The sequence below is a fragment of the Cladosporium halotolerans genome (assembly GCF_011745625.1).
Source record: "Cladosporium halotolerans strain TM138-S3 chromosome Unknown Sca32, whole genome shotgun sequence".
Classification (NCBI taxonomy): domain Eukaryota; kingdom Fungi; phylum Ascomycota; class Dothideomycetes; order Cladosporiales; family Cladosporiaceae; genus Cladosporium; species Cladosporium halotolerans.
In genome coordinates this window covers 207,964-235,841 of record NW_027191483.1, presented here as the reverse complement: position 1 = coordinate 235,841, position 27,878 = coordinate 207,964, and the positions used below count along the sequence as shown (strand labels likewise).

General features: G+C 56.9%; 10 protein-coding genes across 10 annotated transcripts; 5 read left to right on the top strand and 5 right to left on the bottom strand.

Moving 5' to 3' along the window:
- Positions 1-116: 116 nt before the first annotated feature.
- WHR41_07528 (uncharacterized protein) lies at positions 117-6,383 on the bottom strand (the record flags this gene model as incomplete). Its single annotated transcript, XM_069376132.1, has 1 exon — positions 117-6,383. The coding sequence occupies one exon, from the start codon at positions 6,381-6,383 to the stop codon at positions 117-119; it is 6,267 nt and encodes a 2,088-aa protein (XP_069226787.1).
- A 2,676-nt stretch (positions 6,384-9,059) lies between these two features.
- pepC (Subtilisin-like serine protease pepC) lies at positions 9,060-11,133 on the top strand. The gene is made up of 2 exons (XM_069376131.1): positions 9,060-9,567; positions 9,632-11,133. Exons 1-2 carry the CDS (start codon positions 9,196-9,198, stop codon positions 10,814-10,816), a joined length of 1,557 nt encoding a protein of 518 aa, XP_069226792.1. The 5' UTR covers positions 9,060-9,195; the 3' UTR covers positions 10,817-11,133.
- Positions 11,134-11,705: 572 nt separating this feature from the next.
- Positions 11,706-13,553, top strand: WHR41_07526 (uncharacterized protein). The gene is made up of 3 exons (XM_069376130.1): positions 11,706-11,846; positions 11,905-12,814; positions 12,876-13,553. Exons 1-3 carry the CDS (start codon positions 11,777-11,779, stop codon positions 13,237-13,239), a joined length of 1,344 nt encoding a protein of 447 aa, XP_069226791.1. The 5' UTR covers positions 11,706-11,776; the 3' UTR covers positions 13,240-13,553.
- A 3,662-nt stretch (positions 13,554-17,215) lies between these two features.
- WHR41_07525 (uncharacterized protein) lies at positions 17,216-19,018 on the top strand. The gene is made up of 3 exons (XM_069376129.1): positions 17,216-17,748; positions 17,803-18,269; positions 18,325-19,018. Exons 1-3 carry the CDS (start codon positions 17,401-17,403, stop codon positions 18,803-18,805), a joined length of 1,296 nt encoding a protein of 431 aa, XP_069226790.1. The 5' UTR covers positions 17,216-17,400; the 3' UTR covers positions 18,806-19,018.
- On the bottom strand, positions 18,920-20,445 carry WHR41_07524 (uncharacterized protein). The gene is made up of 3 exons (XM_069376128.1): positions 19,817-20,445; positions 19,293-19,762; positions 18,920-19,225 (listed from the first exon to the last, which is right to left on the bottom strand). Exons 1-3 carry the CDS (start codon positions 20,098-20,100, stop codon positions 19,134-19,136), a joined length of 846 nt encoding a protein of 281 aa, XP_069226789.1. The 5' UTR covers positions 20,101-20,445; the 3' UTR covers positions 18,920-19,133.
- A 149-nt stretch (positions 20,446-20,594) lies between these two features.
- On the bottom strand, positions 20,595-21,892 carry WHR41_07523 (uncharacterized protein). Its single transcript, XM_069376127.1, has 3 exons — positions 21,165-21,892; positions 20,949-21,108; positions 20,595-20,889 (listed from the first exon to the last, which is right to left on the bottom strand). Exons 1-3 carry the CDS (start codon positions 21,707-21,709, stop codon positions 20,725-20,727), a joined length of 870 nt encoding a protein of 289 aa, XP_069226796.1. The 5' UTR covers positions 21,710-21,892; the 3' UTR covers positions 20,595-20,724.
- Positions 21,893-22,516: 624 nt separating this feature from the next.
- On the bottom strand, positions 22,517-24,410 carry WHR41_07522 (uncharacterized protein; the record flags this gene model as incomplete). The annotated part of the gene is made up of 2 exons (XM_069376126.1): positions 22,517-24,309; positions 24,370-24,410. 2 exons carry the CDS (start codon positions 24,408-24,410, stop codon positions 22,668-22,670), a joined length of 1,683 nt encoding a protein of 560 aa, XP_069226795.1. The 3' UTR covers positions 22,517-22,667.
- Positions 24,411-24,447: 37 nt separating this feature from the next.
- On the top strand, positions 24,448-25,938 carry WHR41_07521 (uncharacterized protein). The gene is made up of 2 exons (XM_069376125.1): positions 24,448-25,001; positions 25,055-25,938. The coding sequence occupies exons 1-2, from the start codon at positions 24,740-24,742 to the stop codon at positions 25,753-25,755; spliced, it is 963 nt and encodes a 320-aa protein (XP_069226794.1). The 5' UTR covers positions 24,448-24,739; the 3' UTR covers positions 25,756-25,938.
- WHR41_07520 (uncharacterized protein) lies at positions 25,889-26,553 on the bottom strand. Its single transcript, XM_069376124.1, has 2 exons — positions 26,230-26,553; positions 25,889-26,165 (listed from the first exon to the last, which is right to left on the bottom strand). The coding sequence occupies exons 1-2, from the start codon at positions 26,433-26,435 to the stop codon at positions 26,084-26,086; spliced, it is 288 nt and encodes a 95-aa protein (XP_069226793.1). The 5' UTR covers positions 26,436-26,553; the 3' UTR covers positions 25,889-26,083.
- Positions 26,197-27,554, top strand: WHR41_07519 (uncharacterized protein; the record flags this gene model as incomplete). Its single annotated transcript, XM_069376123.1, has 2 exons — positions 26,197-26,604; positions 26,667-27,554. Exons 1-2 carry the CDS (start codon positions 26,545-26,547, stop codon positions 27,552-27,554), a joined length of 948 nt encoding a protein of 315 aa, XP_069226855.1. The 5' UTR covers positions 26,197-26,544.
- Positions 27,555-27,878: the final 324 nt, after the last annotated feature.

Here is a 27,878-nt window from a genome sequence, read left to right as displayed (position 1 = left end):
CACACGCATCGTCAAAAAAGCTTTTCGTTAAACAGACCTACAGTCCCAAACCCCAGAACACCAGCGAAAAGCAAACCCCCAAGCGCTCAGAACAATACACAAGAAACCACCCTCCCCTACCTCAAGCTAACGCTCGCCTGCCTCTGCAAAACCCCCCACTGCCAAACCCTCCCCTCCTCATCTCCCGTATAAACCGCATTCGCCATCGGCAGCAACGCTGTGATACCCGCGCTGCAATTGCCCCCGTCCTCCCTCGCAGCATCAACGTGATTCAGCCGGTTGACAAGCTGCAAATGCCACGCTCCGTCGCGCAGCGTCGTCAGCGCCCACACATTCACAACACCGTGCGCGTGGCCCGTGAACAGCAGCTCGCGCTCGACCCACTCGTTCGCGGCGCCGTTGTAAAACGCGCAGGACAAGATTGGGTCTTCGGGGCCGTCGCTGAGCTTCTGGTCGACGAGGAGGTGGCCGTTGAGCGTGAAGAGGAGCAAGTGCGCGCCGCGCGCCAGGGCGATGTGGCCGGTCGTGCTGCTGATCTGGGCCGCTTGGAGGGTGCGCAGCGTGGGCGGGAGGAGCGCGCGGATGCAGTCGTGGCGGTTGAGGTCCCAGAGGAGGACTTGGCCGTCGGCGGAGACGGAGAGGAGGGTGCTGAAGACGCGGCTGGCGGCGAGGAGGGTGACGGGCGCGCGGTGGCCGAAGAGGTAGGTTTTCCAGTCGATTTCGATCGCGTCGCGGGACTTGGTGATGGCCCAGATGGCGAGGGTGCAGTCTGCGCCGGCTGTGATGAGGGTCTTGCTGTCTGCGAAGGTGGTGGTCGTGACGGGGCCGATGTGGGTGTTCTCGTATAGGCCGAGTAAGCGCTTCGTGTTAGAAGAGTAGAAGCGCAGACTGTGGTCGGCATATCCCCACTGTATGTAGCGATCGCAGTTCGGCAGCATGTTGAGCATGCACGGCCCAGCACAGAGCACACGATCTTGCGTCGGCGAGAAGATCAGAGTAGCAACCTTGTGATCGTTCTCCAAGAGCGGCACAGGGATCCTAGTCAGAGACTCCGCCATGGTATCAAGCCTAGCCGTCGCAAACTTCTCCGTCTCCCGGCTGGGATGAGGTCGCGGGAACACTTGATACGGCGTCTGACCGAATGAATGGATGATGCCAATAGTCGCGAGCCGCTCCACAGAGTCCTGGATATTGTCTAGATCCTTCGCTCCTCCATAAGAAAGATGCTGAAAGACATTGGTCGCCTCGATCGCAGCTTCGCCACGCTGCTTGAAGCCGAAAACCAGATCGACCCATTGGTGCAAATGCTCGCTCACATACGGGCTCTCCAACGCCTCGCGGTGCTTTGCAATGAAGATGTGCGGGTCACCCTTCGCCCAAGGCGGCAGCTTCACATCGCCAACGAGTTCATCATTCCCCTGCTTGGTGCCGAAGTCATAGCCGTTGATGTTGGTCAGGAACTCCGGGAGATAGTAGAACTCTGGCGTGAGCTCTCGAACATCGGTCATGTTCTCTCTTGAAGCGGACAGCCATGCTCGCTCGATTGAGTCGAATAATCTGTCGGCGTGGTCGAAGTTGCCGCCTTGCAGCAGGAGGTAGGACTGCACGAAAGGTTGCATGCGGATGAGATAGGAAGTGACGATCATGGCCGACGAGTAGTGCGTGCCGTAATGGAATGGAGGAGCGTTTTCATCGCCCATCTCTGCGAACTGCTTATATCGGTCTTTGTAGTCAGCCTCCCGCAAAGGCGTCTGGCAGCCCATAGGCTTGGAAAGATCGCGGAAGGTGTTTGGGTTCGTGAGATCTAGCTCTTCGCTAGTGTAATCGGCCAAGACCCACGGGAAAACAGGATACTGCGTCAGGTCGTTGAAAGATCTCCCAGCCATCGTGTTGATCAGCATCAAGTACTGAAAATTCGACATGTCGCCCTTGATCCACTTCTTGGTAGCAGCGTGTCCTGTGCCACCTTTCAAGACGTTCGCAAACCTCGAGCCAAGCGACTGAGGCGTCTCTTCCGGATTGCGCAAATTGTCAAGGCGCCAGGCGTCCTCGCTTGCGACGGTAGTAGCACTGTGGACATGCGGTGCTCGGCTGATTATAGCATTGTACAGCTCGTCTCTCTTATTGGTCGCAATGCAAGTCAAGAGATAGCTCCTGCCGTCCGTAAAGAAGACCTCCAGGGAGACGTCGCGGAAAAGGAAGCGTCTCTTCGAAACGCTCAGAACCTCCGTCCAAGTCCAATTGCGGCTCGCTTGGTCGCCAATACTGATCTTGCTCCGCTGCGAACCAACGTCTTTGCCCGAGATGAGCTGCACGTACGGGTCCCTTTCATCCTCAGGCGCCTGCGAGACACTGACAATCTCGCCGTCCGACCGCTGGAAGAAGTTGTCCTGGAGGTACAGACACTTCTTGCCGATGACCAAAAGCCCCTCGCACGCCTCCAGTCCGACGATCCGCGAGACGTTGTAGAGCTGCTGCACCATGTCGCCGCGCTGCAAGCTCGTCATGACTTTCCGGTTCTTGTCCTCGATGACGCCGTCTTCACCCTCTTGGGGATCGTCGACCATCTCGAAACCGCCTTCAAGTAGTTGGGAATTGGAGATGGAGTCGCCGCGCGATCGGCTCTCGCCGGTCTGCTCTTGTGCCCCGTCCATCCCGTCACCGACCGGAGTGTAAGGCGTCGCAGATACGATGTTGTCCTTCATGTTAGGAGGGACCTGTGTGTCAAGGGCTAGCTTGGCGGTCGTGTGGCGTTCGGAGAACTTCCTCTTCGATTGATAGATTTCCTTGTTCGGCGACAAGTCAGGCAGCGTGCGCATACGCATGCGGTTGGCGCCCTCGGTCTCGTCGAGCTGCCACTTGGTCGTCTCCGCTTCGGCGTCGAGCCCGCAGGGCTGCCGCATCAAGTGCTCCAGGCGAGCGAAGACTGTAAAGACGAGATGCACGGTCTCCTGGTGGTCCTGCATCGATCTTTGCAGCTTCAGCTTCTCCTGGGCGTGCACGTTCGCGCGCCAGTGGTTCGTGGAAGTCTCGTAGTGCTGAAGGAAGTCGTCTACGCTGGTCTCCTCGGCCTGCCACTGGCGCAGTTTCTCTTTCCTCTTGCTCAGACGCGCTTTGGCGGACTCCTCATTGCGGCGGTTTTCATCGCTCACGAAATCATCCCATGGCTTGGCCAGCGTGTCGATGAAGATGGCATCGAGGCTTTTGCGGTTCTCGTCGACCCAAAGGATGAAATCTTCATCGTCAAGTGAAACCAATTTCATGAAGCCCGTGGACAGATGTCGCTGCTCGGAGCCCATCGCGTACGTGAGAAGAGTTGCGGTCTCGGTCGGTTTCTGCATGAGCATAGTACGCCACAAGCGAGCCGCAGCAAATCGGACAGACCGAACAGGTGTAGTGAGCTTCATGTACAGTAGGTAGCAGATCAGTCGAATGAAAGGGGTTTCCTGGTTCTCTGTGGAGAACAGAATGGTCTGCCAGTAGTTCATCTGATCCAGGAAAGTGATCGCTTCAAGCTCGTCAATCGACTCATCAAGTTCCGAAAGTCGCAGCAGCATGACCCTGAGGAACACGATGCGCATCGTGTTGGTGGCTTGCGCACAGAGGCGCACACTCTTGATAGCCGCGATATCAGGCTGCTGCAAGTAATCCAGGACCTTGCCAATGAAGTCGATGACAGGTTGAGCGCCATTGATGAACCAGCCCTCAAACACCGCTTCCGCCATATGCAGACAAAATCTGCCCAAATTGGTCAAGACCCTCGTCTCCTGCAACAGCGCCTGGTCTAGCTGCAAGTGATTCCACATCTGCGATAGCGTGTGCACGAGAATGTAAGATTCGAAATAAGCCTGGTGTTCACGGAAGCCAGGCGGGACCTTCAAAAACAGCCCCAGCCCATTGAACTCTTTCTTGTTGCAGATGAGATCCAGGAACATACTCACGCACACCTCCAGCAGAGACTCCACAAGTGAGTTCCCGACGTTCAGCTTCACAGGCTCCGCCGTCTTTGGCGCCATGGTAGGATTGAAGCGCGCTTTGGGAGTGGAGGGTTTGCGAGCTCCTTCGTTGACCAGCACGAAGGACGACAGGCGTCTGGGAGCAGCTACACGCTTAGTGGGCGATGCGGGCCGTTTCTCGCCTTCCATCTGCAGACTTCGGACAGACGGCGGTCTCTCGCCCAAGGAATTGGAGTGCGGCCGCATGACTACCTCCTCACCCTTAAATGATAGAGAGTCTTTCTCCGCTTGATACTCCGTGGCTGCCGAGAGCCTATCGGAGCCCACAATCACTGGGTAGAGGACGAATAGAATCTCTTGAACATAGCGCGAGGTTGCCGCAAAGTCGCGGAAGCCCGCACTTCGCGCGTACAGCTCGGTGAGGAACTGTATGATTGTCTTGACCAGTTTCGCATCCGCCTCGGCAGGCTCGTCGGTTTTGACGACGTCCCTCAAAGCAGCCTCAAGCATGTTCATTATCGGCTGGAGCATCTCCGGGTGAACGACGCGCAGGCTGTCATTCACCTGCAGCGTCTCGATGAGGCCAAAGACAGTCAATGGCTGCGGACCCAGAGCGCTGGTAAGTACGTTGCGTCCGAACAGCATTGCGAACGCGAGGACCCATAATGAAGAGTTCCTCCAGTACGCTTTCAAGCGGGCCTTCAAGGTAACGAAACCGCCGTTCTTATCGACGAATGAAGCCTTGAAGTCAGACCCAAGAGTGCTGAGACACCTGCATATGATGCGACTTGTGAAGACCACGACGCGGACGTCGGGCTCCGACAGCATGTGTGATAGCCAGCGAGTTGGAATTGCTCTGATGAACCGCTTGGCTGCCGTGGGAGTACGATCGTCAGAGAGTACATCGGTCAGCAGCTCCAGCATATGGACAGCAAGCTCTGACCGCGAGACGCAAGGCCTCTGGGGCACCGCAGGCGGTCCTCCTGGAGTGCTCGGTCTGGACGAGCCTCTGCGTGCCCAAGACAGCGCTCGTTGCCGGACTTTCACCGCACTCGCAATGCTCTTGATCGAGCGCGTCTGTTGAGCCCTTTCATCATGGAGCCCGAAAGCGATGAACATGGCTAGATCCTTGAACGAATTGTGAGCAGATCCAGTGTCTACAAGAGCCCTCAATGACTTGAGAAGCGGATCGACGCAGTCTTGCGGTACATCCTCGACCTTCAGTCCCTCCATCAGCTTCTTGAGGACCCGCATCCGGGCGAATCTCTTTTGGTTGAAGCCGTGGTGCTTGTTCTGCCCCACGAAATGCACAAATTGATCGTAGTAAAGTTTCTGGGTCTCGGCATCACACCTCCTCCAGGTGTCGAAGTCTACAAGTAAGACTCGGTAGCCCATCGGGTTGACGATGATGGAGTTCTCTGGTGCTCTCTGATCATACCCGACAAACTTCAGGATCAGCCGCAAAAGCTCCAGCGGAAGAGCCTGACGATCCTCGAGTGGGAGTACGGCAGATGGCTTTCGCGAAGTGACGTGGCTGGCCGACGCCCCGGATTCAAAACCGAGCTTTTCTCGAATGATGAGTGCCAGAATACCGAAACCATTTCCCTTTTCCATGGCTTCGCTGACCCTCCAGCTGTCTTTGACGCACTCGAAGAATATCTCAGCCGCTTGCAGGAAAGCAGCCTTGGTCATGGCCGATTCGACAAGCTTGAGCAGCAAAGGCAAGCAGCCGGATAGGCACCACGCCGTGTCATCAAGTGCTCGGGGAAGAACGACGACCGGGTTCCCTTTCATCACCGCGCAGCCGTACGCTCTACCAAGTGCCTCACTGATCGTGGGGATGGCCGTGTTGATCGCGACAGCCTCTCCTGCTTTTACGAGATCTTCATAGCGTTGTCTGGATCGCTTGTCAAGTCCATACTGTGCGACTAGACTTTTGACGTTCGAGGCGTCTGGGTGAAGGACGGCCATTGGTGACACGCTGAGGAGCAGCTTCGACTCGGGCATGACGTCGCTGCCGCGGCCTTCAGTCGCTGTCACGATTTCAGATTTCTCCGACCTGTCAGGGTGTAAGAGTTCGTTGTAGCGGTTCAGCTCGGCGGATGCTTGGTACGTCAGTAGCGGCCCGAGACAGTCCTGCATGTTTCCGTAGTATCTGGGGCCCAGCTTGTGGTGAACGGCAACAAGCTCATCAGTGAGCGGAATTGAATACAGATGGGCACTCGCCAAAGACCATCGCTCTTTAAGCTGATTGCGCCCAAGACGAGCCGACAGATCCGCTGGAGTTCCAAAGAACGCTTGAACTGATCGTGCTTGACGTCCAGCGCTTCTCATAGGCAATTCTCGGGGGCTCGATTCCTCAGACATCGGGGTTTCAGGATATCCGATCTTGACTTGTTCGGCGAATTCACCGTCTACGAAAAGCATGACTGGGCTGTGCCGTGGGTCTGCTGTTGCTCGCCGGTGCACAATCGCGATGTGGTACCACCTTCCGGCAGCAAATCTAGTAGATTTGAATCGCACGCTAGGTCTAGGCGCTCGAATCGAAGTTTGCAGAATCAGAGAGCGGCTGTCCTTCTCAAGATAAGCCAGCAGAAAGCAGGTCTGGTTCTCGTCGAAGGCTCCAAAGAGGGTTGTATGCGTATGTGAGTCAAACTTGTCAAAGCGGAACCAAGCAGTCAAAGAGTAACCAGTGGTAGGGGGGAACGGTCGCGGAAGACTCTTCAATTCGACTGAAGAATGGCCGGACTGCGACAAGTCGAATTGAATAACAGCGGGTGCTTTTGAGGCTTGCAAGGTGCTCAGCAAAAGCGAGCGTGCATCATCAGAATCGCAGGCACGTCGGAAGAGAAGGGCGGCATCATCAAGGTTGCTCAGTCCAAAGCCCTTGAATATCTGTAGAAATTCAATTGCTTCTTGACGGCACGGCTCGGGCGCGCTTCGATCCAACCAGAGCAGAAGAAGGTGCGAGCTGATGCCTGTCTCCCATAGCGTGTATTTGTTGCGCAGGCATAGGCAGCTGAGAAGATTGAGCAGTGAAAGTACGTTCCTAGCAAGTCCGAGTAGCCAAGTACTGGAGCCAATCGCTGCATGCTTAAACACGCAAAAAGACAGTCGAATTGCTAGAGAGCACGCTTGAGGCTGAGCAATGACCTCGTGCCCTTTGACCAAGCCAGTGGCTATCTGCTCGGCGGTGGTGTCTTGTGATGTAAATTGTTCTCGCCGTTGGTCGAATTCGCTGGCCAAACGATCACCGTCGTCTTCGCCAAATGCGAGTTGGAGAATCCCCAGAAGGATAGTCATCACAACATGAAGTCGATCTTCGTGGTTGTCGTGGTCGAGTGTAGCGTCGAAAAAGGCCAGCAGACTTTTTTGAAGTATAGGCCAGCCATCTAGACGATCGGTGAAGTAACGTTGATTCCCGCGGTGTCCGCTGAACGCGGTTGACAAAATCGCAAGCAGGCTTGCCACAGCCTGAGCGGTAGGTAGCTTGCCGAAGGCAACTACTTCAGTGGATGGTTGACAAAGTTCCTTGGTAGCTTGGAGGACAGCGCCTAGTCCGCCACCTCGTCTGAATACATCTTTGGTAGCGGAACTGTCCGCGAGTGCCGGCTTGAGACTGCCGGCAATGGTCACGATCTTTCGGCAACCCTCATCGTCTGCTATGGGCGATACTGCGATGAGGTCTCGACACAGTTCGGCAACATTTGAACTCCGTTCGTCAGCATTCAAGCCTCTCGATGCGGAGGTAGATGACCTGGGTCGACGGATTTGGCCAGCGGTCAAGGCCATGTCGTTGATCAGGTCTGGCTAAAGCAGGCGAGCATCTCTTGCTCGTTCTGCTCAAAAGCAAGGCATGTCTCAGGGTGCTGTCCAGCGCTACGGGTTGCTCAGGTGCACAGCTACTCGATGTAGCAGAGGCGGCTCAGCTTGGCGGGGCGCCAAGATCCAGGTATGGAGGAGTGAGGTTAGCTGTTGCCTGCTTCGGGCTGAGCCACTCTTGCCGGAGCGGATTTATGCGGTGCGCTGGACGTCGTGCCGGGAGAGGGCAGTTACAATATTGCAAACCTGATTTTCTGTGGCGGTCTCCTTGCCTTCGCAGTGCGAGTGAAACACTGGAGCATCCATGGGCGTCAGGCGGTGCTTTCGAGAGGCTGCACTGACCCTCGATGACGGAAGCGCGGCGCGAGACGCGCGCCGCACCCGCGCCTGAGGCGGTGCAGCGTCGTGAGCGTGACTTGGAATAGGTGCATTCACCTACCTACCTCAGGTAGCGCTTATATCTGTTGCGTGGCTATATGGGCATCATGCGCGGGAGCAGTATCACAGCAGCATAGCAGATATCCATCTGAGAGATCCCAGGGTCTGAGATGGTGCAAGTCTGGCTCTCGGTGATGCCTTGATAGGCGAACCTCTGTCCGCGACTTGTTTGACCTCGGAGCCAAGGGAGCGATGTACCAGGCGGGTAGTTGTACGGCTGGGCCTTATCTTTGCGGATGAGATCTGTCCGATCGACGGTTCTCACTCTACTTCTCAATGGTTCACAAACGCCCCAGATGTCGGGACAGTGGCTCTGCGTCTCTATCTCCTGAATCACTGCCCTCCAAGCATCCGGCCTTTGAACTCGGCCCAGCTGCCTCCGCAGCCAGCGTGCCATGACTATTGTGACTCAGTCGGTGTGGCGCTCCGATCGGTGCGGACCGTTGAGCATTCCGAGGGTACCTGCTGGTACCTGCTTCAAGCAGCGGCTAAGTGCTCCGGGCGAGTCGAGACTGTCTATGAGGCCGTCTGGCATGCTGAGGTTATGCACAAAATCAGAGGGGGGTCGCGAGATATAGTAGCTGACAGTGAGCATGTTTCTCATCAAGCAATATGGGTATAAAAGAGCGAATCGCTCAATTGCCGCGGCTCAACACCGCAACGCCTGTTATCAGGGTGCTCCAAGCTCGAGCTCTCCCCAGCTTCTCGCCGGCCAAGCCCCATCGCCCGTCGCCCGTCGCCCGTCGCCCGGAAACGGAGGCGCCGTCGTCATCGTCATGTGCGTGAGCTGGCTGCCGTATCACGCGACGCCCTGCCGCCTGCCACTGTCTTATCAGTCGCCGACGACCTTGACCTTCACTCGCACACCACCCTTCCTCCCTCTTCATCCCCATCACCTCCATCGCCTCATCCGCTCCATTGCCCCATCCCTACATACTGTTTGTTTGTCTCGCACCACCTCACTTGCACATTCCCCATAATGCGTGGCGCCATCGCCGGCCTCTCGCTGGCCTCACTGGCGGCTGCCTCGCCCGTGCTGGTGAGCAGCATCCACAATGACGCCGCTCCCATCCTCTCAGCGTCCAACGCGAAGGAGATTGCGGACAACTACATGATCGTCTTCAAGGACCATGTCACCCACAACCTGGCTGCCGAGCACCACGGCTGGGTCCAGGGCCTGCACGAGCAGGCTCAGGCTGCGAAGACCGAGCTCCGCAAGCGCTCTCAGACCCCGATGGTCGATGACATCTTCAGCGGTCTGAAGCACACCTACAACATCGCCGGTAGCCTGATGGGCTACTCCGGCCACTTCGACGAGGATGTCATTGAGCAGATCCGTAGACACCCTGACGTAAGTCCGCTCCAAGCGAGCCTCGGCAACCGTTGAACTCAGCTAACCAGCCATCACCATACAGGTCGCGCTCATTGAGAGAGACCAGGAGGTCCACGCACTGAAGTCCGACGCTGAGGTCGAGAAGAACGCCCCCTGGGGTCTTGCCCGTATCTCCCACCGTGACAGCCTGAGCTTCGGCACCTTCAACAAGTACCTGTACACTGAGGAGGGCGGTGAGGGTGTCGACGTCTACGTTGTCGACACTGGCACCAACGTCGAGCACGTCGACTTCGAGGGCCGCGCATCCTGGGGCAAGACCATTCCCCAGGGCGACGCCGATGAGGATGGAAACGGACACGGTACACACTGCTCTGGCACTGTCGCTGGCAAGAAGTACGGCGTTGCCAAGAAGGCGCACGTCAAGGCCGTCAAGGTCCTCCGCTCCAACGGCTCTGGCTCCATGTCCGACGTTGTCAAGGGTGTCGAGTACGCCGCCGAAGCTCACTCCGAGCAGGTCAGCATCGCTAAGAAGGGCAAGAGAAAGGGCTTCAAGGGCTCCACTGCCAACATGAGCTTGGGCGGCGGCAAGTCCTCCATCCTCGACCAGGCTGTCAACGCTGCTGTCGATGCCGGTATCCACTTCGCTGTTGCCGCCGGCAACGACAACGCTGACTCTTGCAACTACTCTCCTGCTGCTGCCGAGAAGGCCGTCACCGTCGGTGCCTCCACTCTCGCCGACGAGCGTGCCTACTTCTCCAACTACGGCAAGTGCAACGACATCTTCGCCCCGGGTCTCAACATCCAGTCCACCTGGATCGGCAGCAAGTACGCCGTCAACACCATCTCCGGCACCTCGATGGCCTCCCCCCACGTCGCCGGTCTCCTCGCCTACCTGCTCTCCCTCCAGCCCTCCAAGGACTCCGCCTTCGCCGTCGCGGACATCACCCCTAAGAAGCTCAAGGCCAACCTGATCTCCATCGCTACCGAGGGCGCCCTGACCGACGTCCCCAGCAACACCGCCAACATCCTCGCCTGGAACGGCGGTGGCGAGTCTAACTACAGCGCCATCATCGAGAAGGGCGGCTACGAGGCTTCCCGCCGCGCCTCCGTGCTCGAGGAGGTCGAGTCCGAGGCCAAGGCCGCCGGCGAGAAGCTCTACTCCGAGGGCGACGAGCTCGCGCACAAGGTCGCCGAGCTGACCGACAAGGTCGAGGACCTCATCTCCGACGAGCTCAGGGACATGTTCCGCGAGCTCAAGCGCGAGTAAGCGGGCAGACAGTCTCTGCTCTGATTTCGGAAAGAGGTTCCACTTGAGGAGCCGAGCCGCAGCATGACGGTGACGCATAGCGCTCGGCGATGTGCATAGAAATGGCTCATCGTTTCTTTTAAACGGCATTTAGACTGGCTCCTGCGATGCTGGCTTAGACGCGGAGCCCTTCGTCATGGTTGTCGATTATGCTATTGTATCTCTTTGGAACGAATGGAACTTTTGGAATAGCGCCTGCGAGGCGAGCGGCCGCGATTTTTGCATGTATACACGATACGCAGGATAGCCGTTGAGAATGCAGATGGAATCTTATGACATTGTTTCCGACTCCATTGCGTGATTCACCGTCGTTTGTGATACTATCTGTCATCATTGCCTACCGAGTGGAGTACAGATGTCCGCCCGGTTATCTCAATACGCACTGCCTGTGAACCTCCCATGAACTTGGACGCCCATCGCTGAATAGAGTCAGAAGCGGCCAACTACAGATACATGTAGTATGGTAGGTAAACTTTCGTTCAATCATCATAAGTGGTTGTTCGCTTTGCTTTCAAAAGCAGTGCAAGTTGCGCACCATACGATCGATTACCATGCTCGAATGTTGGTGTTGCCCTGTTCGTGCGTGCAATTGGCTTTTCTCCTCAACTCCAGACGGCTATTGGACACCGACACCATTGAATGGTTGAAATACGGAACAATGCAGACTGCTCGACATTATTTCTGAAGAGGCGGCATTCTTACCATTCTCCCATCCTCCCGAGTCTTCGCCTATCTAGACCATCGCTAAGGACCGACCGCAGCACGCGAGCGAAGGTTCCAGCCCCAGAAGTTGCTCCACCCGTTCGGCGACTGCAAGGTGGCCCGGCAAGCTCCAGCTTTGACCTCACCCTGCGTCTCCTCAATTCTTCTCCCCACGTTGCCTCTCTGCACCCGCACGTCTGCAGCAGTCAACCGAGCAACATGGCGGCCATTGCGAAGGTCCTCTTCGGAGGCGGTTCTCCCGCCTCCTCCGCTGCGCCCAGCGACGCCGGTAAAAACACCCGGCAGTAACGGCCACTGAGAGAGACATCGTTACTGACACCGGATAGACTTCGCCGACTTCGCAACCGCAGCCTCCCCGCTGGCGCCCTCGCACGCAGCTTCCTCCCTCTCTTCCGGAGCGGCGGCGGCCGCATCAACGACCGGATCTCCCTCAGTCTACTACTCCAATGAGGGCCGCCCATACACCGCGTGGTACCGCGTGTGGGAGCGCACCTCGCTCGCCGACTTCTACCAGGAGCTCTTCATCATCCCGATCATCCTCGTGATCGTGCTGGTCAACATCGTCGGCACGCGCGCCAACCGCTCGCGCGCGAAGAAATGGGCCTCGACCTACCTGCCCATGCTCGACAGCGAGTTCGCCAGCGTCGGCTTCGGCGGCCGCAAGAGCCTCCGTGTCGGCGACGTCAAGCAGGACGGCATCGCGCAAGCAGTCACCGGCAGCACCGACGTGCCCGCCGACCTGCTGAAGGAGAAGAGCAAGAGCGAGTACGTCGCGTACGCGACGGGCCGCCAGAACGTCGCCTGGCTGGACATCCGCATCTCGCTGTACAAGCGCAACAACCCGCTGGCGTGGTTCGGCGAGCTGGCCACCTCCTTCTTCACCGAGAGCTTCCCCGCGCCCGCGGAGAGGGTCGAGGCCACCGCGTACTGCTTCGACGGCAAGGAGAAGACGCTCCTTCCCATGGCGCCGGCTAGCAAGGACTCTACGTACGACGGCTTCGTCTGGGCGATCGTGCACAAGGACAAGATGCGCACGCTCAGAGACGAGCGCTACGACATCTCCCTGACCTCGACCAAGGACCACCCGAAGCTGCCCCAGTGGGCCACCGTCATGAGCGAGAGCGCCGAAGTGACCGAGGCCATGCTCACGCCCGACCTCATCAAGGCCGTCACCGACGCCGGCGAGGACCTCGAGGCTCTGATCATCACCGACCAGCCCATCGACGCCCCCAAAAAGTACGCATACCCCACCATGCCCCGAAAACACCCGAACCCTTCACTGACCCTCCCCCCACAGACTCGACGACCTCGTCCCCCGCAAACGCATCTACCTCTCCATGCGCCTGAACCCCAAGCCCGCCTCGACCTCGCTGTTCGCGACCTTCCTGCGCCTGCCCGACCACCTCGTCAGCACCGCGCACTTCCGGCCCGAAGCGCTGCGCAAGGTGCGCGCGACGCGCGAGGAAGAGGCGCGCAAGCTGCGCAAGTTGGACGACGAGGAGAAGGCCGAGGAGCGCCGCGTCGCGGCCGAGAAGCTCAAGAAGGAGGAGCGCGATCGCCGGCTGGGCAAGATGAGCGCCGAGGAGCAGCGCAAGTTCCTGCAGAAGGAGAAGGAGCAGGAGAACAGGAAGATGACGAAGAAGAGGACGCAGAGGGGTTAGAGGGTTGGTTTTTGCCCGAGGGGGGGAAAGGGTTTTCGATTTCTTGTATCGTTGGATTTTGGGGAGGGGAGGGGGGAAAAGGCTGTGTATTTGATGTATACATGATTTTGTTGGTAGAGCGGAAAGTTGTTGAAAATCACCGGCAAGGCCAAGGGAGATTTGACGTCTCCTAGTCGGTCTTGATTGGGGAGATTCATGGATTGTGATTTCCGAACGTAGCACAGCTAAGTCGCTGCTCTAGTCAAGTCAGCGCTTTGCATGGCATGGCATATCCTCTTCAAGCCTTCATTGCATCTCTGAATTAAGTCCACAAAATGATATTATGTAAACTTCCCAGTGTGTTGTATTCAGTCCGAATGATCACACCAGACAGCCATATGTTTGTAGCATATTTAGAATCTACACAATCCCCAAGCCAGCACCCATTCAACGCTCGTGCTTCAACCACGAGGTTTGATCCTCGATTTGCGATCCCCTGCCAGACAAAATGACACAGTAAAATACCATTGTAAGGCCTGACGTGTATTCGCACGACAAATCAACCACCCACCACCCTTCATCCCACGTGCTGGCATCCAAGACCCCAAGACTTAGGGTTAGGGTTGGGGTTGCCGCCTGCGTCCCTTCGCGCCCTCTCAGCACTTGTACACGACATTACAAATACCAACGCCTGCAGCAGAGAGCCCTACTTTGACCTTCAATCACCTGTCAGGTTCACAAACTATCCCAACGGTCCTCATGACATGCCCTCCACGGCGGGCCTGACTCGTTTCAAGTCACGGCGCTACGGCTAGAGCGGTGGAGCGGGGGCGAGGAACGTGTTGTTGTCGTCGCCGCGGAGGGTGCCCCCTGGCGCGCGTCCTGCGGCGGGCGTGTGACAGCGGAGGGGAGGGGAGGGCTGGGAGGACGAGGGACGTGTTCAGGGCGGTTCTGTGCTTTGCATCACTTGGGCCTGACGACGACGGGTGCGCTCTCGAGATGGGGCTGGGGGAGCGAGTCAGTGTGGGGAGGGATGCTTATGGAACCAGTAGGCACGTCGCAGTGATTGATGTGCGCTCTCTTTGCTCTGTGCTGTATAGGATGTGGAGCATTCAGGCGTTTGGCCCATGTGAATATGTAACTATGTTGCAGGGGCCAAAGCGTGGTTGACGAGGGGAGAGACGAGGGACTTTCCCAATGACCAGGCACCCGATGCTTCTGGCCCAGTCTCTCTGCGATGGATTCCTTGGTACCGGAGGGAAGTCACTTCTGTCCAGGACTGGAATGCTAGACTTCCTCTGATCCGACCTGAAACAGGCAATATCGCGCCAAATCCGTCCATCGATGTGAGTTTACGGTATCACGTGCTGCTGGCAGCGCGTCCTGAGAACAGCACCGGGCCGGATATCGTAGCCACGACTGCGGCTCGAGAGTCAATTGAGCTAGGCGTTGGACCGAGGCATTTCTGGCGTGAACGATGGGAGGATCTCCATGTGGGAGTGGGATCACTAGTTGGGCTGGCAGGTGTCAAGCCGATGGTATGTAGGGATCAACATTGCTGTGCCAATGGATGGGTTCGACGATCTGATGCCTCGGCAGATGAGTGAGGAAGGAATGGCAAAGGGACACTAGGATTCAAGGAGGAATCACGTTATTGCTGTGTACCCGGGTTCATGGTATTGGTGATGTGCATTGAACCAAAGAACGAGCCCGCGTTGTGTCCTGAACCTCGGCATTCATGGAAGGGTTGAAAGTGGCCAAAAGGACATGCAGCGTGTCATTGCGGTCATAGTCTGATGAAGCGCGCACGCACCCGTCTATCATGATCGCCATGGATGAACCACACATCATCTCTGCGCGAAGATCAGTCATAATCAGATAGCAGGCTCAGGCACGTGTGCGCCCGAAGGACTCCGTCAGGATTCATATGCGTAGGGCAATTGTCAAACTCTGAATCATGCAGATCTGCACGACCGCTCGTCCGCTCTGGCCACGAAGACCCACAAAGCACTGTCGAGATCGTCGTGCTGAGTCGAGAATTCGGTGTCGGTACCGACTCAGAGGCAGGGAGGCGTGGGATGATCTGCGGACACAAGCACCGTCAAGCATGCGCAGGGAGTCCAATAGAGTCGACGAGACAGCCTTGCGGCTCCGATGCAGCCTGAGATGGCGATTGAAACTGCCGTGCTTTCTGCAGTGCCGGGTGTCGGAGGTTGTTGGCCTGGCGCCGGAGTGCAGGCCGGTCAGTCTGCCTCAGGCTGCACAACTCGGTCGGATATGGCTCGGGGGCCGCCGTCACGCCGTACCAAGTGGAAGGGCAGGGGCACACAAATACTCGACTCGAATCAGAAACGCCGTTTGCGACAGCTGAGGAGCACTTAGGGTGCAGAGTGATAGCAAATAGGGCTTGCGGCACGCACCTATACACATGTTGCCTTACAAACCAACAGCCAAGAAACGTATTGTCACTAAGGCTGTTACTGTCATGCCTCTAACCTCCACATGCATCTTCCAGGAGCCGGGTCGCCAGCTCGTTGATGCCGCCGTTTCGTTGGTGCCACCGTGCCGCCTTGTCTGCCGTGTCGACTCTGCCACCGACGTTGATCCGCCGCGACGAGAGTGCAGGTGGTACTTGGCAGCCGTGGCAGCGTGCTCTCCATAGGACACAGAAGTTCCCCAATCCGGTGGTCGCGCCTACGGGGCTATGTGTCGTGCCAACTTGCGCCGGTTCGCTCCAGATGACCAGCGTCGAGTCAGGCCTGCGTTGCTCCATCGAGGACCCTCAGGGCACGGATGCTGATCGCCAATGGCTCCTTGCAATGACCACGTTGTTGGTCCGAAGACACGCTAGGTCGCCGAATTTCATCCTCCTTCTGTGCGCGCAACCAGCGCACGTCGACTTTTGAATCCGCAGGCTCTATAATGACAACGGCATATTGCCCTGCTTTGGGGCATATCACCAGGGTTTTCAGGGCTTAACCAGAGTTTGCAAGCGGCCATGCGGCTGTGAGGAGCTTCACGCCTGAAACCCGGGGCTTCATACATTCTCGGAGTACATCCGGGCTTGCCAACCACACTTCACCTGCAGCGGCCGCTTCCGTGCCGGGCAGAATATTCACCACACCCGGCGGGTTTTTGCGACCCGGCAATCATTTGAGGAAGGAGAGGATCCTGGTTCAACCAGCTATGCTAGCCTCAACCGTCTCGCCGTCAGAAGCATCAAGCAGGCGGCTCGAGCGCCGCCTGCCCTCGTGGGCAAACGCATGATTTAGGAGCAGCGAGGAGGTCCTACGGTAGCGGCAAGTCCATTGATCGTCGTCTCCAGGCGCGACTCCATGGGTCTGTGTGGTAGGGCTCAGCGAGAGCAATGTTCGCTGGCGGCTTGTGCAGCAGTCACACGTTTGGGGATCCTGGACCCGAACCAAGGTTACCCGCACCAGGGTCATCTCGCAGACTGTTCGGCACTGGCTCGTTGACTCCTGATTTGATTCCCTCTGTCGCCATTTTGTTTCGACTCAGAGCGATCAGATTTCTCAACACGAGATGATGGAAGCCGTTTTGATATATCGCCTCGGCTTTCGGCTTTCTATGTGCAACCTCACAATTTACGGGCAAGCCGAAGGAGCGCTTGTGGCGCCTTGAAGCGACCACATCTCCACGAGCGCATTCTGCTCCACCTATCCGCGTGATCGCCCTCCTCGTGGCTTTCTTAGTCCTCTTCACTAGTCAAACTACCAAACTTTGGCCGCCCTACCGCACTGACCGTGTTGAGACACGCAACACCGGAAGACCTAACGTGACGTCCCCATTCTGCTCGTTTTGGACGAAACTATGTGGAACCTGCGAACTGTTGCCGATGCCGTTGCGCCGCGGTGTACGACGACCATTGTGAATCGTCATGATTCGCAGTAACGGCCGATCGCCGGATGCCCAACCCTGTGTCGCATACATACATACCTGCCGGTCGGTAGTCGATTAAATCTTCGGAAAATCATCCTTCGCCTCCTTTGTCTCAAAGTCGATCTTCCCCAGAGATACAAGGGCCACCCTGGTACGCCCATCCGGCCGTGCGGTTTCCCAGCCGTGACAAGCTCCTGTTCTTAAACAGTTCCTCCACCCCACTCCCCAACTGGGCGCCGCCACGATCCGGGCTTCCTTTACACCCGGAAATCACACACCACCATGTCGAAGCAACTTCTGGGCAAGGAAGCCATTGGAAATGTTATTGTACCTCCGCCTGAGACCTTAATAGCATGGCAAACCGACGCATACCCTCACGGCATCACACGAACATGGATGCCGGCCTACTGCATTCCCTTACTTGTGTTTAGCACGATTCTTCTGGCCATCCGACTGACCCTTCGATTGAGGCAACGAGGTGGTGGCTTCGGTCTGGATGATGCTCTCTTGTTGCCCTCTTGGATGTTGCTGGTCGCATTCACTGGAGTCGTGTGCTGGTCTTCTGAAAATGGTACCTTGAGTCGTCACATGTGGGATGTCAACCCCCTGGACTACCCGACCGTCGCATTGGTATGTCAGAGCAACAAGATCTGTTCAAGAGACCTTTCAGCTAATGACAAACAGAGTGCCTGGTTGGGACAATTCATCTTCCTCATTGGAACCTGCCTGGTCAGAATCTCCGTTCTGCTTTTCTACCGCCGCATGGTCAAGGGCACCTTCAAGCGCCGGTGGAAGTGGTCCGTATGGGTTGCCATTGGCTTCACAGTGGCTTGGACCCTCGGCTTCTGCATCATGCTTCTCGCGACATGCACGCCTGTCGAAGCAAGCTGGAAGGTGTTCGACCCTACCTACACCGAGGACTGGACTTGTGCAGATACCAGGCCTTCTAACACCGCGGCCGGTGTTCTGGCCGTCGTCAGTGATTGCTACTCTCTCTTTCTGCCGTGGTCGATGATCTGGCCTCTGGATATGCCCAAACGCCAGAAGTTCGCGCTGAACATCATCTTCAGCTTTGGTATCATCGTGATCGTTGCAGCAGGCTTCCGTACCGCACATTCGATCAAGCTTGGAACAGACACCGATTCCACTTGGTAAGTTAACGGAATCCTCGAAGAATGATGCTAGAAAGATACTGACTGTTTGAAGGGTTGGATTTTGGGTGTACTTCTGGACCGCCCTCGAATGGAACCTAGCCATCATCTGCAACTGCTTGCCATCGCTCCGCGCGTTCTTCCGCGCCTACCTCAAGGATACTGTAGACAAGGCCCTCAACAGCTTGTCAAGCCGCAGCAAGTATAGGGACACCAATAAGAGCACCCTGGCCTCGCAGCAGAACATCGAGTTGCAGCACACGATCACGATCGAGACCGAGAAGCCGTACCACCACAGGCGACCTTCAACGAAAGCCAAGGAATCCGATTCGGACACCGAGAGCACTGAGCGTCTGGATCCTGTGCCGCCCATCCCAAGAGCACACGCAAGAGACTCCCAGCAGACTTTTTTGGACATGCAGGAGTCGCCGCCTGAGTTCAGTGACTCGCACGCGCCTTGGGATCGGTCCCGGTCCAACGTCGACATCATCGTGACTGGACCGGAGGAAGCGAGGAAGCCGTATGGGCAGGTGTAGGTGAGGTACCTGGAGTACCGCCTTTGGGTAATGCATATTTCTTTTCTTTTGTAGTCATCTTTTCCTCCTTAGCGTGGAGTTACACGAGCGGCCTACTTCGGTCACAGAACGAGATTTTGGATACCATTGTAATGACAGCAACACGCGGTCTTCTTGTTGCATAATGCAAAGCTATGATTCAAAGGCTAGACAAATGCAGCTTGTTTTCAATAACCATCCGCCCTCGAGGGCGGATCGCGTAGTCTGCTCACCAGGCTCATTATCAACATGCTTCCCCACTGAACAAAAGCGGACTCATCCAATCTCAGCACCCGCGTCCACGCCTTCCTCACACACGAAAACTAGGACACGCGCAATACCGATTCTTCGAATTGATCACCTCCAAGCAGTTCCAGCAAAACTGGCATCTGCACTGCGTACCTGCACGAATAAAAAACGTCAGCTCAGCTCTCGTTCACTCCCACGAACCTCGCAGCGCAAAACTTACACATCATATGCGCACACCCGCCATTCTTCTCAATACTCCTCTGACACTTCGGACACTCTTTTGTTCGCGACCGGATGACCTCCAGCGTCGCGTCCTCCTCACTCGCCCGGCCTTTAATCCGCGCCCGGTACGCCTCGCAAGTCTCGCCCTCGTGCCACGGCCGATCGCAAGCCACGCACGCTTTCGCACCGCAGGCATGGCAGGCACAGATGTCCGGCTGGGGCATGAGCATCGCTTTGACCTTGTCTTTGATCTTGACGAGCCACGAGACCGCCGCCGCGTTAGGCCTGGTCCGTCGGTCGGCGAGCGTGCTGTAATAGATCGCGTCGACTCCGAGTTCGGCGAGGGCGGCGGCCTCGCTCATCGGACTGCTCTCCTCGTGGACCTGGCCCTCGCGGCACTTCGGCGACAGACACCAGCGCCAGCCGGGTGTGTTGTTGGCGATCCAGCGGCGCTCGAGCTCTTCGAACCTAGAGCGACATCAGCCCTCAGCTCTCCCTCAAGATGGCAAAAATAAAACTCACCTTTCCCACCCCTTCTTCGACATCGCCATCTTCAAATCCCCCCTATCCATGACTTCCTCGCACTGCGGACACTGCACACCACTCCCCGGCTTCGCTACCGCGCCACCCTCGCCCTCGACTTTTGACTCGACGTAGTGCCGTAGGCATGCCGTGCAGGTGTTGATCAGGTGCGCGCAGGCCTCGGTCGGGTTGTAGTCTGGGAACTGCCGGGAAGCGCGATCGGAGAGGCAGGTGTGGCAGGGGAAGCGGGTGGGTTGGGTTTTGCGGCGTTTGGAAGGGGGCATCTTTGCTGGGTTTCTCTTGGTTGCTGGGTTGTCTTTCAATGTTGAGGGTCTTGGGTGGGGTGTCAAGGACGCAGTGCGATGCTGTGGGTTTGGATTGGGTTGCGCTGCGCGGCGCTGCGATGCGCGAGCGGCGTGTGAGATACGTCAGGCGCGCGCATGTGACTGTGACTGAGATGGGCGCGGCGGGTCAGGTGTAAGTGAATGGAGTCAGCGGAGTGGTCAGTAAATGTTTGGGCTGGGAATGAGAGAGCGTCGCATTCTGGGACTCGTGGAGGGATGGATATTTTCTGGGATTCGACCTGTGGGAGAGCAGCGTTTTTGTATGCCAGTGTATACTTTTTATATGATCATACGTTTCATATATGATAAATGTGCAGGTGCACTCGCGAACCCCACTGACTCAGCCTCAGGCGCAGGCAGCCGCTGCTGCAGCCTGATTACCTGGGCGGGCACCTCCGGGCGCATCTGGAGAGATACTGGAAGATTAAAATAAATAACAGAGATGGTGTTTCATATACGGAAATCCGTGTGGTGGTTTAAAATTACCAAGTTCTACGAAAATAAGATACGAAATCGTCCGCCACTATGCAATTTTTCTTACAAGCTTTAGAGAGCTCGAGGAATCTAGCAGCCGTAAAGATCGTAGATGGCGTTGCCATTCTTGTCAAAGATGCCAAAGCTGGGGCTCTGGTGGTAGTCCTGGTAGGAGTACCAGAAGATGTGGACCTGGTTGAAGGCCTGGCACGCGACGGAGCGCCAGAAAGTCTGGGCGTTCTTGACGGAGGCGACCTGTATGATTGTCAACGGATTGTTCAATTGTTATTGATTGCAACGGTGATTGAACGTACAGCAGCACCGGAGCTGGGACCAGAGACGGGCCAACCGGTCTCGGTGACCCAGACCCACTTGCCGGGAGAGACCTTGTTGACGGCGTTGCGGGTTGCGTCGACGGATTGCCAGAAGACATTGGCAGCGTTGCCGATGGCGGCGTTCTGGAAGTAGGGGTATCTATCGGGAGTGTCAGAGAGTGATCATGATTCAATAGGATCTGAGAAGAAACTCACCCATCCATGCCAATGAAGTCAGAAGCCTTGATCACAGCAGCGTTGGCACCGTCAACCCAAGCATTCCAGGTATCCACGTGGCCGACCTCAGCCTGCACGCCGACGGAGCGAACCATGCCCCTAACATCGTAGATCTTGTTCGCGAGGGTGTTGGCGTCAGTGTCCTTCCTGTAGAGGTCTTCGCTGCCGACGGAGATCGCGAGGATCCAGTCCTTGCCGTGGGCGGAGATAGCGTTGAGCAGGGCTTGCTTCTCGGCGTTGAAGTGGTTGTTGTCCTCGGCCCAGACACCAACGAGGATTTGCACGCCGGTATTCTTCGCGGCGGGCACGGCGTTGGCGAGAGTGTTGCAGTCAGAGCTGGCGTACAGGCGAACGGAAGTGATGTGCTGGGGGAGGCCCTTCAGTTTGTTGAAGGCCTCGGTCCACTGGGCGGTGGTCTTGCAGGATCCGTCGGCGTTGTTGGCGCCGATGTTGAAGCCCTTCCAGTATGCGGTGGTGAAGGGAAGAGAAGCTGCCAGGGCAGCGACTGCGGCTGTGAAACGCATTGTGAAGGAGATGTGATTTACGAAATGAAAATTACGAAAATGTAATATTAAGGAAAATGAGTTGACTGTGCACAACAAGAGGGAAGAGCAAGCAAGAAACGAAAAGCTGCGGCGCGAAAAAGGTTTATTACTGGACGCAGTTGAGCAAAGGGTACCAAAACCGAGTACCTACGTAGGTGACGCTGTCTCCCGACCCGCATGAGAGTCTAGCCCACGATTGGCAGGGCTCGAGTACTGGGCAGAGCCAGAGGGCGGAGGGCGCGGTTGAGCTCTACCGCATCGGGCAACGGTGGCTCGTATACGGGCCACCCACGGCCGCGTGATGCCGAATGTTAATAATAGCTGCACCCTTGAGAAACGCTTTCGCGCAGATGAGCTGTCCTCCGTGCGCTATAGGGGGGATGCGTGCGAGGAGGATGTCGGAGGGCGGCGATATGCCATCTGAACAAGGCTGTCCCCAGCAAGAAACAATAATCTTCCGAGGAACCATGAGAGGGAACGGACGGCTGCAGGTACGCGGTGGGCGATCGAATTGCCACGCGTACGGCGGCCAAGATGTCACTCGCGGACATAACCTTCGCTAAGCCGCAATCGGCACGACAAGCTTCGCGGAGGATCTTTGGGGTAGGCGACGAAATCGACCGAGCGCCTCGGCACGCTTCACCGCGACTGATACTCAGGATTACATCACTGTGCGTGTAGCCCTTGAACAGTAAGGTAAGAAATGGGTTCGTTTGATCAGTAGCTACTGCATTTTCGACGTACAATATCAGGCAAATCAGAAGACAATAATATAAATATAGAGCATAACGGTCGCGGACTGTCTGGTGATCTCAATTTAGTTAGATGATATATGGACGGGCCAGAGAGAACCCGCACGAGGCAAACGGCTGCAACAATGCTTCAGAAGCGCAAGGGGCCAGAAATTCGAAGATGTCCATCTCTAATATGCACCCGGCTAGCATCTCGCCTCAATCCTGTCCTTGCTCACAGTCAAGTACTTCACGCCCTTGTAGGGCTTCACCTCAGCACCCAGACCCTTACTCTTCTTCGTGTCCACCAGCAAACTCTCAACCTTCAGCCCACTTGCCAGCCATCCCTTGACGCTGAAACTGAGCATCGCCGCCGTAGGCATGAGATCACGGTTCTTATCCACTCTGGCCCTACCGGTCGTCTCGCCAGCGCCATTGGATCTCGACGCAGGCGCGGAAGACTGTGCCTGGTAGCTCGAAGGAGCATCGTCGTCGTAGTCGTACGTAGTGGCTGTCATCCCGTTGGTAGCCGTGTCATCCTGGGCTTCATCGTCTTCGTCTGATACGGGTCCTTGTACTGCGCAGCGGAGGACGGCGCCAGCGGAGGAGATAGTAGCGACCTCTTTCGAAGGGATCTTCCATTCTACGCAACTATCAACAAGTGACCAGTGAGCTTCGCCTTTGGTTGGGCGGATATCGGAGAAATTGCGGGTGTTCGGAGGAATTGGTATGCGTACTGTCAGTTCTTCGACAGCAGGCCCCTTGTTCTCGGTTCCTGAGGTGGAGCGGAAGGCGCCTGGTCGACTGGAGTTGCCTAGACTTGACTGCAGACTTGCGACTGCAGCTGACCGGGTGGACGAGGGCAATGTGAGGCGTACTTCGAACTCGTTGCCCGCTGCGCCGAGACCAGTTGACATTTCAATGTGAGCGGGGAGATCCAGTTTAGGCGCTGAGCGCTGATCTGTGGTGAGGGGTGAACCGGGCCCGAGAAGATCTGCTTCGTATCCGCACAGAGCGAAGCGGCCATCTGGTGGCACGAAGCTGATTGCGCCATCGCTTTTCCATCTGTTGAGGCGAACACACGGGTGGAACACCACGCGCTCCATGATCGACCGCAGTTGATCGCCTCTGTTGCCCATGCCTGCGCCTTTCCCACCAGTCGACAGATTCAGGTTCAAATCCGGTATACCGCTGACTTTTGAAGTGAACACGATACTGCCGTTTGCGAAAGCAGCCAGTGGGCGGCCCGAAGGAGCCAGCGTCACTGACAGCGATTCCACGATGTCCACGTAAAGCTCATTGCTGGTATGTCGCACATTGCTCCGGCGCCACGGAATCGCAGAGCCTTGGCTACTGAGTGCTTGCTGCTGCGGTCGTTGCAGAATGCCGGCACTAGACGGTGTAGCTCCCAAGCCCGGACTTGAGCCTGGCAGCCCGACCTTTCCGAGGATGTTATCCAGGACACCCGGCCCAGTTTCCACCACATCTCTTAGTACGTTGGCCTCGCCTTGGCATACGATCCCCGCATCTGCCATCTCGGCCACGACTTGTGCAACAACATCGTAGCTAGCTGTGATTCTGCTGGCGAGTAGAGGCGATCCGAGGAATTCTTCGAGCGCATCTGCTACTCGATGGAGAAACTCCAGAACGAGGAGAGGCTCAGTGTCGGAGCTTGAAGGCGAGAGGAACAAGAGGTTGTCCTGGATTATGGAGAAGAGAAGAGTCGGCGGGCTTGTCGACGTGATGTATGTGAGACTAGGGCGAGGCGAGGGTTGTTGTAGATAGAGCGGGAGGAGCGTCGAGGGAGGAGGTGGTCGGCCGGTGTAGACATTGTTGAGTATGAGGTTGCTGAACCATTGTTAGCATGAGCGCACGACACAGTATGCGATTGCGAGGCTACTTACGTACTTGTGTTCGTCGAAGATGTAGAGGGCTTCGATGGTCGCCATGATGGCTGCCGTCGAGCCAATGTGTTTACCTCAAACTCGGTCGCTGAGTAACACACGAAAAGTAGGCACTGTAGTGTAGAGAGCTCCAATTGCTTGAATGTTGGTTAATCGCTAGTCAAGAGTTCATCTCGTCACAACTCTTGGTGGGGTGGTGGTGTCGCGAGACTCGAAACGCGGGAAGGTCATCCGAGATGCGCGTGCAAGCAGCTCGCGGCTGGACCACTTTCACATGCTTGACATGCAACATCAGCCGCTGTTTGCTTTCAGAACACACTTGACTGCTACCATACAGGGCAGCAGCTTGCTCCTACTCGGCGGTTGAGCCCATCATGGCCGCGACAAGCTCAGATACCGACATGAAACGCTCAACCTCACAGGCTGGCTTGGACGACAACTCCCCGAAGAAGCAGAAGATCCACCACCAACTGCACCATGTCCAGCAATTGCCCGACGAGACAGAGCCTGCGCCACAAGATCCTGAGTTCGCGGAAGGTCAATTGCTCAAAAGCATCACGGCTGCTCTCACCCTGGCGGGCTTCGACAGCGTCAAACCAACCGCTCTCGAGATGTTTAGAGCGCACACGGAAGAATGTGAGTCGTCTGCGCATGCTCCATGACTGCGGCAAACGCTGACAATCCACCAGATATGCTCAGCCTCCTATCCGACGTGCGAACATCAATGCAGACACACCGCCGCCCATCACCCACAGCGCAAGACTTCCGAATGGCGCTCGCCCACATGCCAAACACGCGCTCGGCCTCTCTCTTAACACCTCAACTCGACGTACCAATTCCCGAAGCCGTCTCATATCCCTCAATACCACAACCTGGGCCTCCTCCGGCGCCAGCACCCGACCTCTCAGCCCTTTTACAACCACTACTTCTCGAAAAACAGCCTCAATACATCCCCGCGCATTTCCCGCGATTACCGCCTCAACACGCCTGGAAAGAAACAGCAGTCTTCCCAACTCGAGAGAAGGACGCGCGCAAGATGCGCGAGAAGGCTACGGAGGAAGGTATGCTTGCGGAACAAGCTCTGCGCAAGCTCGCGGCCGCAGCGAAGGCGGGCGCGATGAAAGCGGAGAGCAGGAGGAGAAGCAGTGCGCCGTTGGCGGGAATGGGAAAAGTCAGAGACGGGGCGGGGAGAAAGCGGCCGGCGCCGGAAATGCTGTTCGACGATGTGCTGAAGGATGTGACGGATTCGAGTGGCGGGGACTACTCGATGGCGCTGGATGGCACAGATGAGAGCGGGAGGCAGCCTACGCAGTCTGAACTTGAGGAGCGAGTGGTGGTCAATTCTGGAATGGGCAATTGGAGAGGTGGAGCGGGAAAAGGCTTGCTTTGATTGGGTTTCGCGAGCGGGCTTGTCATTTGGGGCATTTGTCGTGCCCAGTAGCGAGAGTGCCTCTGTCTACATGTTATGATTTTTAGCGCGGCGTTGGTGGAGCATTCATAGATACCCTCCGAAATGGGAGAGCTTAAGTGATAACAGCCACGAATTTTGTGCCGGCTAGGCCGAAACCATCTATTGTTGATATTACTGTGCTCAAAAGAAGCAGCATGAATCTAAACCTCATTCAATGCGCCGTCCCAATGCCGGTTCGCCAACGTGGAAAATGCCATGAGCGCGACGTGATCACGTGAGTGCCAACGTCACCTCACCTCACCTCACCTCACTTCTCTTTTGGCGTGGGGGTTGTCCCGTCCCAAATATCCTCCCAATCCGTCGTCTCAACAGTCAGCTTGTCTGAGCACCTATCGCCGTCGTCAGCATCGCGCATCGTCGATAGTGCAGCTTCAGCAAGTCATCCCCACTCACTTCCGGAATAGTCTCAGAACAGGATCGCAGACGACTTTGCTCCTCGGATCGAACCTTGGCCCGTCCAGATCACAACGGTGCTGGATCATCTGCATGAGCTCGCATTCTTTCAGGTCGACAGGTGGCTTTCGTCGTTGGCCGTTTGCCACGTATTGGACGCGTGTGGTGAGCTGTGAGGCTGGGAAGGATTCGACGAGAGGTGCCATCTCGGCCGTTCGTTGATTGTGACAACGTCCGGCGACCGCAAGACACGCGCCGACGGTTTCAACGATGGGTCAATGAGACACTCTTTGGGTACGAATTGATGAGGTCAAAATGGCAGCAGAAATGGGAAAGCGCTTGCTAGCGGAGGTTGAAGAGGTGGGGCTAGACGAGGTCGGTCACGTGTCAACCCCCCAATGGTACCATAAGGTGAAGTGAACTAACAGCATTCGCAGATCTTACACACACTACGACTACGACACAATCCCGATCCGCAATACTTCAACCTCCCAACCCTCGACCGACTGCTACACACAGCCAACCCTACCGAATCAAACCAACCCCAAACCCAACCCAACCTCGAACTCACCTCCCACCATCCAGGCAGCGGCACAACCGCGTTCCTCACCCACCTCATCGCCCTCGCCCTCCTGCCCACCCACCACGGCGGCAAATCCGCCTGCGTCGCCCTCCTCGACACAGACTCCACCTTCTCCGCCTCGCGCCTCGCGCAGCAACTCCGCCAGCACCTCCCACCCAGCGAACCCGCCTCGACAATCGAAACAGCCCTCACACACCTGCACGTCTTCCGCCCACAATCCCTCCCTTCTCTCATCTCAACCATCGCTTCCCTCCCAACCTACCTCCTCACAAAACCCCACCCCTCGACCCACCGCGCGCTCGCCTTCATAGCCCTCGACTCCGCAACAGCCTTCAACTGGCAAGCGCGCGCCGCGGACGAAGACCGCTTGTTCGCCGAACAACACCCGCAAACGCAGGCCACTCCCCCTACAGCTCCGCCGCCCGCGCAGCCGACTCTCGCCACAGCCCTCAAAACCGCCACCGCCGCCCTCGCTGCGCCCCTAGTCTACACAACGCATTCCCCGCCAGCGACGGGTATCCGTCCAACTCTCCGCCTGGCGCTCAAGCGCAACCCCGTCCGCCCGTTCCCTCCGACCTACAGTGTGACCGAAGCGCTCCGCGAAGCCGGCGACCGGCAGCGGGCGGTTGAGGGATCGGGATGGGAGGCGAGGGCGATTGAGCAAAGAGAGGGCAGGGGGAGGGGGTTTGGGTTTATGATATCTGAGGGAGGTATTAAGTTGATAATAGATGGAGAGAGGTGAGATGAGATGGGATTTGGCGTGAGAATGTAAAGTGTGGTAGTTTGAGGATGAAGACCCTACGTTCTACATCCTCCGGAGAAAGTAAAGAAGAGGATGAGCGGCGCGATTGGCTGGCCCGCTGGGATGAAGATAATTGCAACTCCGGTCACCGAAAGGGAAAAGACAGAAAAAGACCAAAATGGCATGCGCGTGGGCAAGACTTCGTGAATGGGCGCGGCCGCGGTAGGTTCGCGGCGGCGTGTGCATGAGAACAGGACATCAACAAAAACCGACCAAGGAGATAGCAAACCAATAAGGAAAAGCTAGACTAGACATAAGCTCATA

Coding starts and splice junctions, on each gene's coding strand:
- pepC (XM_069376131.1), top strand. CDS start 9,196: ATGCGTGGCGCCATCGCCGGCCTCTCGCTGGCCTCACTGGCGGCTGCC. Junction 9,568..9,631: donor AGATCCGTAGACACCCTGAC/GTAAGTCCGCTC, acceptor ATCACCATACAG/GTCGCGCTCATTGAGAGAGA.
- WHR41_07526 (XM_069376130.1), top strand. CDS start 11,777: ATGGCGGCCATTGCGAAGGTCCTCTTCGGAGGCGGTTCTCCCGCCTCC. Junction 11,847..11,904: donor CGCTGCGCCCAGCGACGCCG/GTAAAAACACCC, acceptor GACACCGGATAG/ACTTCGCCGACTTCGCAACC. Junction 12,815..12,875: donor CCCATCGACGCCCCCAAAAA/GTACGCATACCC, acceptor CTCCCCCCACAG/ACTCGACGACCTCGTCCCCC.
- WHR41_07525 (XM_069376129.1), top strand. CDS start 17,401: ATGTCGAAGCAACTTCTGGGCAAGGAAGCCATTGGAAATGTTATTGTA. Junction 17,749..17,802: donor ACTACCCGACCGTCGCATTG/GTATGTCAGAGC, acceptor AATGACAAACAG/AGTGCCTGGTTGGGACAATT. Junction 18,270..18,324: donor ACAGACACCGATTCCACTTG/GTAAGTTAACGG, acceptor GACTGTTTGAAG/GGTTGGATTTTGGGTGTACT.
- WHR41_07524 (XM_069376128.1), bottom strand. CDS start 20,100: ATGCCCCCTTCCAAACGCCGCAAAACCCAACCCACCCGCTTCCCCTGC. Junction 19,763..19,816: donor TCGAAGAAGGGGTGGGAAAG/GTGAGTTTTATT, acceptor ATGTCGCTCTAG/GTTCGAAGAGCTCGAGCGCC. Junction 19,226..19,292: donor CGGGTGTGCGCATATGATGT/GTAAGTTTTGCG, acceptor TTATTCGTGCAG/GTACGCAGTGCAGATGCCAG.
- WHR41_07523 (XM_069376127.1), bottom strand. CDS start 21,709: ATGCGTTTCACAGCCGCAGTCGCTGCCCTGGCAGCTTCTCTTCCCTTC. Junction 21,109..21,164: donor GACTTCATTGGCATGGATGG/GTGAGTTTCTTC, acceptor CACTCCCGATAG/ATACCCCTACTTCCAGAACG. Junction 20,890..20,948: donor GTCCCAGCTCCGGTGCTGCT/GTACGTTCAATC, acceptor ACAATCATACAG/GTCGCCTCCGTCAAGAACGC.
- WHR41_07521 (XM_069376125.1), top strand. CDS start 24,740: ATGGCCGCGACAAGCTCAGATACCGACATGAAACGCTCAACCTCACAG. Junction 25,002..25,054: donor TAGAGCGCACACGGAAGAAT/GTGAGTCGTCTG, acceptor ACAATCCACCAG/ATATGCTCAGCCTCCTATCC.
- WHR41_07520 (XM_069376124.1), bottom strand. CDS start 26,435: ATGGCACCTCTCGTCGAATCCTTCCCAGCCTCACAGCTCACCACACGC. Junction 26,166..26,229: donor GTTCTGAGACTATTCCGGAA/GTGAGTGGGGAT, acceptor CGACGGCGATAG/GTGCTCAGACAAGCTGACTG.